The sequence below is a fragment of the Helicoverpa zea genome, chromosome 9 (assembly GCF_022581195.2).
Source record: "Helicoverpa zea isolate HzStark_Cry1AcR chromosome 9, ilHelZeax1.1, whole genome shotgun sequence".
Lineage (NCBI taxonomy): Eukaryota > Metazoa > Arthropoda > Insecta > Lepidoptera > Noctuidae > Helicoverpa > Helicoverpa zea.
In genome coordinates, this window is record NC_061460.1 from 9,181,665 (window position 1) to 9,194,628 (window position 12,964).

At 37.5% G+C, this 12,964-nt stretch overlaps 1 protein-coding gene across 1 annotated transcript; it reads left to right on the plus strand.

Moving 5' to 3' along the window:
• Positions 1–260: 260 nt before the first annotated feature.
• On the plus strand, positions 261–9,513 carry LOC124633023 (WD repeat-containing protein 3). Its single transcript, XM_047168105.1, has 16 exons — positions 261–519; positions 655–864; positions 2,810–3,007; positions 3,308–3,481; positions 3,789–3,985; positions 4,129–4,349; positions 4,495–4,615; positions 4,829–5,030; positions 5,285–5,374; positions 5,456–5,593; positions 6,782–7,051; positions 7,362–7,526; positions 7,936–8,001; positions 8,081–8,241; positions 8,600–8,822; positions 9,315–9,513. The coding sequence occupies exons 1-16, from the start codon at positions 349–351 to the stop codon at positions 9,477–9,479; spliced, it is 2,772 nt and encodes a 923-aa protein (XP_047024061.1). The 5' UTR covers positions 261–348; the 3' UTR covers positions 9,480–9,513.
• Positions 9,514–12,964: the final 3,451 nt, after the last annotated feature.

The window sequence follows — 12,964 nt, forward strand, 5'->3', positions numbered from 1 at the left end:
GTTGGCCGAATCATAACTAGCAGTATTGCCGGTATTATTAACATACCGTAATATAAGTAGGTAACTGCAGTTTATGTGTGTAGGAAAAGTTAAAAAGTTATAATGAAGAAGGTCCAAGACTCCTGAAATCTGAAAATAAGTTGATTATTTAAGTGAGAAAAAAATAAGTTTCATAGTTGTATTATGGTCATATTGTAGTTGTAGGACTGCACTATTCAATTTATTTTTACTGGTGACACTGAGAACATTTGGCATATGGCAACCCGACATCAAATGTCATAACAAAGCAATGTGTGGTGTTTTGGTTTTAAGGTTATGATATCGTAAGAAACACAAATAATATCAAAAATGGGTCTTACAAAGCAATATTTACGCTATGCGCCCAGTGGGACCTTTAATGTTATAGCTAGTGCTGACTGCAACAGTGCCCATGTGTCTTTAAATGGCGTGAGCGGTCGATACATAGCTGTTGGTGCTTGCGAACATGTTGTGATCTGGGATATGAGGCTTGGCGAGAAGGTAAGGATTTGTAAAATACAGCTTATAGTCTTAAAACTGTTACTTCTCATCTCGATACCCGGTCATGCTCTAAAATTTCGAATGTTCACTTATTTTTTACTATTCAAAATTTCAAAACTTGGTTAATGCTTTCAGGCACAAGTACTTCCTGGAGAGAACGTTGTAGTGTCACAGATAGCAGCCAGTCCTAGCGGCAACCACGTAGCGGTCGGCTACGTAGACGGCAACATAAATGTGTTTGAATTAGTCAACAATGAAATAGTGTGTGTGTTTGCTGGGCACAAGTCTGCTGTCACATGCTTGCAGTATGATGAGCAGGGGCACCGCTTGGTGTCAGGGGCTAAGGTTAGTATCATAAGACATACCGACACCTCCTACGTATGTTATTGTAACCAACAAAATGACAATTTTGCTTTTTTTACATAAAGCGACTTATTTTTATTTCCATTTATTTATTTTTAAACATATATCTTACATTTATATTTAATACTTAAAAATGTAAAAGCAAAATCGTCATTTTGTTGGTTACGATAATATACGTAGGAGGTGCCAATATATCAACATTCATATTTTCATGTACAATAACAACTCAGATGATCAATTTTATCCCACACTTGCTCCAAGCAGTTTCACCCTTGTCCCTGAAAATGTTCTTCCCAAATCCGGATAAAGCACAGCCCATGTTCCAGAGCCTATTCGATTCAAAGAAAATCTCAATCAAATCATTCCTCTTTATAAGTATATTACTTCTAGTGTCAAAATTTATTGACGATTTAGTGCCAATACTTACTAAGATGTTCAACCAAATATTGAGAAGTGGCTATATACCAACACAATGGGAAACCTCATACATAACTCTACTACACAAAAAAGGCGCTAAGGATGACATCGGGAACTATCGACCAATAAGCCTACTGTCGAATGTCTACAAAATATTTTGCAAAGATCATCTTGAGCAGGATAACAGCAAAACTAGACGAAAGCCAACCAATGGAACAGGCCGGCTTCAGGCGGAACTTTTCAACGATAGACCATATCCACACAATCACACAGATAATTGAGAAGTATAACGAGTATAATAAAAAACTTTATATAGCCTTTAAAGATTACGCAAAAGCATTTGACTGCATCAGTCATAAGGCAATTTGGGAAAGTTTAGAAAGTCAAGGTATACGGGAACAATATATTAATATCATCAAAACTGTATGCAAACAGTAAAGGTAATATACAACTGGAAACTTTGGGCAGAGAATTTCGAATCAAGCGAGGAGTTAGACAAGGAGACCCACTGTCCCCAAAGCTTTTTTCAGCAGTTTTAGAGAATGTCTTCCGCGATCTTGACTGGGAACACCTAGGACTTAGCATAGACGGGAGGAAATTAAATCACCTCAGATTTGTGGACGACCTGATTCTACTGGAAAAATGTCCAAAGAAGCTCGAAAACATGATACAGAATCTAAATACTGAAAGCACAAAAGTGGGCTTAAAAATGAACATAACAAAGACAAAACTAATGACCAACTCGAAAATGGAACCCATAGAAATTGAAGAGCAACAACTAGAATACGTTGAAGAGTACTGCTATTTGGGTCAGATCATCTCCCCTAAAGACCAAACAAGTAAGGAAATAAACAAAAGAGTTGCCAATGGGTGGAAAAGATATTGGTCCTTAAAGGAAATCGTAAAATCTAAAGACCATAATATGGCAACCAAAAGAAAAGTCTTTGATACGTGTATCCTGCCATGCATCTCCTACGGCTGCGAAACATGGTCCCTTACAAAACACCATAGAGACAAATTAGAAAAATGTCAAAGAGCTATGGAACGAAGCATGCTAGGAGTAAGAAGGCAAGATAGAGTTAGCAATATCCAATTAAGAGCAAAAACCAAATTAACCGACATCCTGGAAAGAATAGACTTACAAAAATGGAGATGGACCGGACATCTGTTGAGATCCAGACAAAAAAAGTGGAGCCAAATTATAACGCAGTGGTATTCTAGAGATGGCAAAAGACATAGAGGACGACAACAGATGCGCTGAGAGGATGAGCTCAAACTTACTGCAGGTTCGAAATGGAGGAGAGTTGCTCAAGATTGGAACCAATGGAAGCTACTGGAGGAGGCCTTTGCCAACAGGCATACTGAGCTGAGAGACATTTTATAACTACAACATACTGTTAACACGATCTAAGGATCAGTTCTCTCACCCAGTCCAAAAGGCTAAATAAATAAAACTTCTAGTGTAGATTTCAACTAACTGTATTTTATATTTCTGTTTTCTTTTTTGCAGGATACAGAAGTAATTCTATGGGATGTGGTCTCAGAAACAGGCAAGGCTCGGTTCAGTGGCCATAAAGGGGCCATAACTAGTGTACTATTCATTAATGGTAAGAACTGTGTTGTCAGCTCTTCCAAGGACACATTCGTGAAGTTCTGGGACATTGAGACTAAGCACTGCTTCAAAACTTTAGGAGGACATCAGATGGAAGTAAGTTCTAAACTTTGTGATAAATACATTATACCTAAGATTGTTAAAGCATTGACCTACTATATACAGTTTAGTGTAAATTAATATTCTGTCCCATGTAAATAATTATTTAATGAAAGGTGTCTGATGTCACATGAAACTAATAAAAGCTAACTATGCTAAGCCCAAAAGTTACAAATTGTTAGCAATAACATCATTCATAAGACGCCACAATATTTCACCATACATGTATTCTTGGCTTCATGTATACAATCAAAGCTAGCCTTTTAGCGATTGATAACACATTACATTTTTTTTAAGGTATGGTCAGCAGTACTACTCAAAGAGGAAAGGTACCTCGTTACCGGCAGCATGGACCAAGAGTTGAGAGTGTGGAAACTGAACTGGACAGCTGATGTTAAAGATGAAGAGAAATTATCAAGACAACTGGAAATAGTCAAACTTGAAGAGACAGACAATCTTGAGGACTCTTCTGTATGTATTTTTAAATGTTATAGTAAAAGTATTTGTTTTATAAATCATATTTATGCAATTAATTATTGACTCTTTCTATTCCACTGCATACATCACACTATTATTATAAAAACAATAACTTATGTATCTATGTTATGTGTTCATCAAGCAGCTGATGGTATACTGATGAAATGGCATAGCTTACATATAGCTCAAACATCAGAATAACATTTATAGACTACTTTTATCCAGATGCGATCTCAGATAGCAGATAAAGCTAGTCTATCAATATTAGCGAATCTAAATCTAAACACAAGTTTGTTTGTAGGTCTTACAATGTCATCAAGTAGGCACCCTAGTGAGAGGAGGTAAAGGCCGCGTGGTAGGTCTCTCCACAGACCCGGGAATGAGTGTGTTAGCCTGTCACGGTACTGACGCCCTGTTGGAACTCTTCTCTTTTTGCTCTGATGAAGAAGCTAAGATGAGGATGGATAAACGGATTAAGAAGCAGAGAAGGAAATTGGCGTAAGTTATTTTGTTCTTAATTCCTGAATTTTCTGTAGGACAAGGTTTTTATTGGGCACTGGTACACCGAGATTACAGATCAATTTTATGCCTTATTTAATTCACCTAAGATCTAAATTACAATAACCACATTATTCTTGTAGAAAATTAAAAGAAGCAGGCGAGGCCGACGTTGAAACAACAGAAGTGCCAGAGTTACTAACACTGACTGATGAAGTGAAACGCCTCTCTTCCATCAAACTGGACGCCAAGTTGAAGTCTACCACATTGCTGCTTGGTACTACTGGGGAGCTGCGCGTTGGTGTTACTTTAGCTAACAACACTGTTGAACTGCATAGCTTGAGAATTGGAGACGGGAGTGAAGGTTAGTGCTGATTGCCGTGCAATGTTTGTCAGTATTGTCAGTTGTCATCTCCTTTATATGGCAAAATTTTTCTCCGTATACATGATGTTCTCTGAAGAACTTCTTGCATCTATCCATCCCCTTCAATGGAGACTTTGTTTTACAGTTCAATGTTTAAAACAAATAACACAGCCGGGTCATCAAAAGGAGCCAAGATGTGTGGCGATCAGTTCAGACAATTTAGCTGTTATTTCGGCGTCCGCTGACTCTGTCAAACTTTGGAGCAGGTAAGTTGTTTCTAGTGCTTCTAGCCTATTGAATTATATTATTGCCAGGTGTGATGTGTGTGACTAATGACATAATGATCTACTAATTAAAGCGATTTTAAAAACGGAATCTTCGAATAGTTTAACTTACCGACTTGTGTTGCTGACAGTTTTATCGATAAAACATACTCATAATTCAGCAAACTACACGCAAGTCATCAATTCTTCATTCAGATCGACGCAAGCCTGCCTTCGTACAATTCCAATGCCATCGTCACGACCATGCAGTATATGCTTCGCGCCGGGCGACCGACACGCGCTAGTGGGCTGCGCTGACGGCTCGCTGCTGCTGCTGGACGTGGGCGCCGGCAGGGTGCTGGAGCAAGTGCCCGCACACACCGCCGAGTGCTCCACTGTGGGACTCACGCCGGACATGGTGAGTTACTCGTACAATACCAGTGCTATCGACACGCTGGCACGCTCGAATTGGGCTAGCAAATAGCTCTGAAATGTCTTTCATCACGTGTTCTGCTGTTAGGCTAACTGCTGAGTCTTTGCAACAGCCATTTGGCATAATCTCTGACAAACTTATTATGTAACGCTCCCAAAACCACTCTTGTTATCTTGATCCCTTACAGATATTTATTGACTTCTGATTTAGCGGAAGATATAATCTGTTTTTCTTTTCAGCGTGGATGCTTCTCGGGTGGCGGCGATAAGACCGTGAAACTATGGCAATTTGAACTGATACCCGATCCAACAGGAGAATCTAAAGCTAAGGTAACAAAATAATATCTTTTGGAAAATCCATATGAAAATATATTGTTCACATCTGATAATAATATGAACGATGTCTTCCAGGTCCTATCACTCTTGCATACCAGAACATTGGAGCTAGAAGAATCGGTGTGTGCAGTGAAAATAAGCCCTAACAACAAATTCATAGCAGTCGCTCTGTTAGACTCTACTGTCAAGATATTCTTCCTGGATACATTTAAGGTTTGTTAAGCTCTCCGATTTTGTATCTTAAGGATACAGAAATAGGAGTCTTTTTAATTCGGAAATAAAATATTTAAGGACCCTTCTCAATATTTAAGGTCCATGTTTTTGAGTTTGTCGACAATATGGTTGAAAGAATTGAAAAGCCGAAAAAATATAGGTAGTGAACACAAAATTCAACTTTGAAAAACAGGTTTTAACAATTCTACTATAGACAAAATGTATGCCTCATACTTTTATTTATTTATTTATTTATTTCTCAACCTTACCACTAACATTACAGACAGGTACAATCCAATGCGTTAGGGAGGCACTTATTTAAAATACTAACTAGCTAACTACTTACAAAAATAAAATAAAAAACAAACAACAAAACACAAGATATTTACACAAAATAAATTTAAAATAAAATAGAATATAACAATACAATAAAATAAAACAATAATAACAAAAGTATGTCCTATAATCCTAATCTAGTTTATAACATAATATAAACAAAATCATCCTTGCGAGTTCACTGAACTGACACGAGAAAATGTCTATATTGTTCTGGATGTCGTTAATAGTACGGATCGCTCGCGTGAGAGGTGTTTTGGCCAGTAGGTTGGTCCTGGTAGTCGGCACTGACAGCAGTGGCGGGCGCCGTCGTCTCTCCACATAGCGGTCCGGCACACAGAGACACAAGCACCGTAGTACGCCGGGATTGTGTTCCTTGCCACGGAGTAATTTAATAATATATAATATAAGGGCAAATTCTCGCCGCACCTTTAACTGGTTGTCCCGACCATACCCAGCACGAACAATGTGGGGTACATAAGCGGGTACAGCGGATACACCCCGTACAGCCTCCAGTACAAGTGGCGCGTGAACTTGTTCTGCACACGCTCCAGCATAACAGAGTATTTGGCTTCGTGTGGAGCCCATATGACACCACCATACTCCAAGTGACTCCTAACGAGTGCGTCGTATAATACCCTTACTGTTGTTATATTCGTAAAGCCCTGCGACTGCCTAAGTACAAAGCCTAGGTTTCTGTACGCCTTCTTACATATCTTAATAATATGCTCGCGAAACGTGAGCTCTGGAGTGAGATGAACCCCCAGATCACGCACCTGTGTCACTCGCGTCATGGGTGTTGCCTCTGCTTTGTACTCATAGCAGACTTACATACTTGTAATATCTCCACAGTTCTACCTATCTCTATACGGCCACAAGCTCCCGGTCCTCTGCCTGGACATAAGCTACGACTCGAACATCATCGCGACCGGCTCAGCTGACCGCAACGTCAAAATCTGGGGCATGGACTTCGGCGACTGTCACAAGTCTATCTTCGCGCACAACGACTCTGTGACGTCACTGCAGTTCGTCCCTTCGACGCATTACTTCTTTACTACGTCGAAAGATGGGAAGGTGAAGCAGTGGGATGCCGATAGTTATGATAATATTATTACTTTGAATGTGAGTATACTTTTTTACTTTTGTGTGAATTTTAGGTCATTTTACGGATATTAAAAATTTTAATTTGCATTCTAAAAAAATAAGTTCTATAATGTCAGGTTTTTTACGCTAAAATTCTTCGCTCGCTCCTACGAATTCTATCACAAATTAATCAGACGATAATTTGTGACCTAAATAGAACAGAAACATTTTTAGAAGTCGGTTAAAAATATCACTTTAATCTAACGTTCTCTCATTCAAAAATGTACACAAAAAAAAAAAACAATTGAAATATCATACATTGAATTCAAAAACATCATTCCCCAACCAGGGTCACGCGGGCGAGTGTTGGAACATAAGCGTGGGCGCGGGCGGATTACACGCGGCGTCGTGCGGCGCCGACCGCGCGCTCCGCCTGTACGCGCGGACGGATGAGCCACTCGTGCTCGGCGACACGGATGAGCAGGAGGAGGGGCTCGCTACTGGGGAGACACATGTATGTAGCTACTGTCTATTGTTACTGATGAAGACTCATTTTTGAACTGTTAACTGTTTTTGTGCGTGTTTCAAAATAAAGCCAAGACAAGGAGGGGTCGTGAATCCATACCGTGGATTCGTTTCGAAATATAGAGGTACTCACTGTTCAGTGCAGTGAACGTTTCGAAACACTCTCTTTTTACATAGGTATATTAACATAACGTAATGGATAGGTTTTTAGGATTATTGCTGCACCTATAAAGGTGTATTGAAACTGACACGGACGTAATGTACGGTCAATGATTGTAACTAGAAATTCTCGTCTCAACTTTTTTCTCTTATGTTTTAACAAGTTTCTTAAATATTACCTACTCCTTATATCTCATTATTTCTGTATAAATTGAAACAAAACTTCTATCTTTTGACAGGCACCGGTCCCAGGCTTACCCGGTCTAACAATGCCGACAAAGAAAACTATCGGAGCTGAAAAAGCTGTAAGTAAAACACTTTTTTTCACAATTATACTTTTACTCCTTATCTGTATGAAAATCTGACTACATAAATGTTTTTCAGGCCGATTCCATAATGGAATGCTTATCTGTGGGTGCTGAGTACAAACGCGAGTTGGCTGAAGCGCGAGGGCAGTTTGTTCAGCCGCCTCTGCTAATGGCTGCCTATAACTGCACCACACCTGAAAACTTTTTAGTGGAAATTATCAAGAGAATACGGGCTAGGTTTGTGTTTGGCGACATTTCTTCAAAAATTTAACTTTTTTTATAATTTATTTAATGGGTGAATAGGACAGGGTAGCTTTTATTTTATTGAATATCAAGGTTACCTATTTATTTTGCTACATTTTACCGTAAAAAGTATCAACAAACCTTCACTGCATTCCTTATACCATATCATCCTCGACAACATATGAAAAAAAAGCAGGACAAAAACACATTTGAAAGAAATCACCATAATAATTAATTGCTTCTTAATAAATTAATCATTAATCTTTTCCCCTGTTTCAGTATGTCACTGAAGGTCTGATAAGTTTCCATACTCAAAAAAAACTTAAATGACCATAGACATTTCTAATTCCAGTGATCTAGAGGAAGCGTTACTCCTGATCCCATTCAGCGTAGCCTGCGACATTGTGAAGATGTTACCAAAGTTATTAGACCGCGGCGATAACACGGAGTTATTCTGTCGCCTCGCTATATTCCTGTTGAAGATACACCACGCGCCGCTGGTTGCTAACCAAGCCTTGTTGAAGCACATGATACAGATACAGGCTAAGGCTACCATGAGGCTGAATGAGTTGAGGGTGAGTTGATTTCTCCAGTTTAGTTTCCAGCGTCTGTTCAATTTCAAAACATTTGTAAATGTGAACACCATGTAGGTGACAATGCCTTACCTATTTTTATATCTTATTCTCATATAACACGCAAAAAAATTATCCCACACTGCTTAGCAACAAGCATAGCCCAACGCGCTATGGGTAAATCCACTCAGCTTGTGGGAGACTTTTATTCAGCACACCTCTTTTAGCCTGTGAAGACGTCGACGATTCACATAATGTGATTGTACATTATCTTCGTGTGTGCCAATAACAACATTATTTGACATTTGCATCTCTTAGGCACCTAGATTGCCCGGGTTCTTGTAAAGCACTGGTACGCAGCTGAATCCGGTTAGACTGAAAGCCGACCCCAACATGGTTGGGAAAAAGGCTCGGAGGATGGAGGCACCTAGATTGCACCTAGTATAGCCCCATTGTCCTTTATATCTTTCTAAAATATTTATATATTTTGTCCAGGACATGGTAGGCTACAACGTTCACGCGCTGCAGTGGTTACGCCGCGAGGCAGAGGCGGCTGACAGCGAACAGTTGTTCCGAGAAGCCTTCACTGAGAACAAGAAGAGGGACAAGCGGAGACGCGCCAGATTAGCTGTCAAACGACCCATTGTTACTGTCACTTAGATTTAAGATATGAGAATAAATATAGTTAACTTTTTGTATGACTTTTATTTTGTGTTGTGTAGGGTAAGTGAAACAAAATATTAGCTGCTATAATTTATTTGTAAAAAAATATTCTACTCACTACATAGCCAATATATCAGTTAAAACTTTAATAATTTAAGTATCCATCCCTGCGTAAGTCACATTATTTATCATCTATACAACAATAACTAATGTTTCACAATGAGTATTCCGGCCACGTGTTCATACTAAACAATCTCAAACGGATAATTTATGCTGAAACTTACTATAAATACGTAGTTATGTAATTTGACAACAACAATAACAAATGGTCCATCAAGCTTTCTATATTGGAAATTATTGCTTTACATCATAATATATAAATACGTCTTTACGAAGGAAATCATTCTGCAGACTAATTCCCATCTGCTTATAATCAAATGAGTTGAAATTTGACATTAAAGACGAGCTTATCGGTATCAAAGTTTTGCCACTGGACGACTGGGCTCGCAGTATCTAGGTAAATACAACACTTTTTCTTAATTATAATTACGATAAGTATAGTATATTTAATGTGAAATATAAGGCTAATGTGACCGTATGTGGTCTATTGCTTTCATCAAATTTATTGCTATCGTAACATTATTCGAAACTAGTTCGAGGCATTAAGTTTATTGGCTGCGTGCTCACCCGTCCAGCGAGCTCAATATATAATTGACAATATTCATTCTATATTATTCAGAATTAAGTGTTCAGTTTAACATACAATGTTCATCACCACTTATCACAATGTTATTGCTTTTCGGATACACACATCTACATTCTCCAACAAAAGATATCACAATGAATTAAAATACTTTTACATCAACATTTTTCGAATAATTCGAGTAAAGTAGAACGTGAGAGAGATTACAAAACAGAAGACATTATGAGAGTTCTTGTCAGTCTTTAATCTTCGAAAAATGATGTTACATACAATGTCGAATGGAATTCCTAGTATATGAATACGAAGCCCATATTCCAGCATAAATTATAATAATACACAACAGCATTGGTACTGTCTGCGTCCCTGTCAGACGTGATAATAAAACAAAATCACAAACACATGCTTGTTAGAGCGTAAGCACACACAACACAACCGGGTTGTTAGTAACTAAATGACGATATACATTGTTCATCAACTCTTAATACCGATATATCCATAAATTAACCTAACAATAATAAATAACCAAATTGGAAGATCTATTAGAGCTGTATTCTGCTTCATGTACCAGACACAGACACGAGTTGGTCTAGCAGTTCGGAGACGACGATGTTCCAGTGAGAATATTTAACCAAACATTCCACTACACTACCACCCACAACTACAATTACAAATTTAAATTCGGAAGTCAATCTAGATAAAACCTATAAAAATACAAAAATAATAAACCTAACACAAATGTACAGAGTAGAGTTCAATAAAATAATACTGTGTCACTACTGCAATTAGCAATATTCGTGGAGAATCCATAGCGATTGCTACTACTACACTGCGTGGTTTCATACTGACGCTAAACACGTTCCCCTACACCGCGTCGTATTTCTATCACCACTGGTAATGCATTTAAGCAACCACTCGATAAATAATACCATCCAATTGCATATTGTGTATATTTTCCTATTTCAAAACCAATACTTGGTAGGTACTACTGGTATTTTATTACAATTCAAATTCGAAAAAAAATATCAACATAAGTATCCATTTTAATATTCACTGACTTAAACCATTATTCCTGGCTCCAATTTAAAAAATAATAATATTCGAGATAAAATTCCATCAAAGATATACTCTTAGAAAAATAAACACACCCTAGGTACTATATCAAGTTCAAAAATTATCATGGATAAATATTGATTTTCAATTTAATATCATCATACAGAGAGCTATAGTTAAGTAGAGAGCAAAACAATTTTAGAATTTACGTACGTTACAGTTTTATAATAAGTTAGTGAAACATTATTGTCAAGGTAGACTGCTACTCCGAAATAAACGTAAGCAAAATACTACGCGGTACTTAGGGTACACACTACTCCGACAACTACACAGTGATCCCAATAAGAATGAATAAATAATCTCAATTTTTAAAGCTTTATAAATACGATAAGCTTGACGTAACGTTGAAGGTTAGCTGCAACACAATACGATCAGGATCTCAGCGACGCTACAGCTGAGTTTGTCTTGCTAAGTATTATCACAATGTCTCATAGACTGCTGTATTTTACTGGCCCGTGGGGTTTCAATAATTAAACGAACTAATACTAAGTTAAGTAGAGACGTCAAGTAAAGGACGGTGACAGAGTTCACAGCTAAATAAGTCGAATGGAAGCAATAACATAACAGCCCAGTTCAAGGTACAGATAACGTAAATGCTTTCTGTTATAAATAAACACATAACACTGACCATTATGAGGTGAATCCGGTAAATTTACTCAATATAATGCCACAACGTTTCTGTTAAATGGTTTGTTCTAACGCTTAACAACCAAAAATGCCCAATAATCATAAATGGATTGAAAAATTAATTCTTAAAATAAACTTTTAACTATCATGTAAATCTATTTTAATAATGCCAAAGTTACAGGTTTTATTAGTAATGTTTAAAGGCAACATCATAATTGATATAATGTTAATGAGAAAAGTATACTAAGTATTTGTCACAGATTAGTGATCATGATGGGTTTAGTGGAGTTATTCACTAACTTTAAGCATATAATGCAAAAGGGCAAGGTAGATCAAATAAAGTTAATTTCGTAAAAGTCTAAGCTGATTTGTCAACCCTGTGCTGACAATATTATCTGGCAAATAATTTTCCAGAAATAGTTTTGCTTGTCATTATTGCTTCTTCTCATTTCGTTACCTTAACTAAGAAAAAATACTCGACAGAAAAAAATACTTACATTGTAAATACTGACCGAAATGGGAAATAAATTAGACACTTATAATTTACTGAATTCAAGCATTAAAACTACTACGTAAATAATAAAATTTACAATATGACCTAAAACTAAAAGAATACTTGCGTCCTGCAATAGGTAACCGTAAATATAATTTCAATAATATCAAAGAGAGCATTCTAAGGCAAGGCTTACTATAATAAAACCCGATATAGTGTCATTATCGTTTTGAGATTTATTATTACAGATCCAAATCGGCGTCTGTACGAAGTTTAACGAACAAACCCGAATAGTTTTCATACGGCCGCTAGAACTAATCTCATGTTTGGAGTGTTCCGAGCTGCCACATCACAAATTGCACGATGCGTTCACATGTATGACCAACAATCATACATATCACATGTTAAGAAAATATGTACACACAGAAGTACCCTTTGCATATCATCCACTATGGTACCATTTTCTTCCCTATACATTAAATAGGCACTAATACAATGAACGATTCCCGCGACCAAATCACGAAGTGATAATGCGTAATGCCCTAGTTT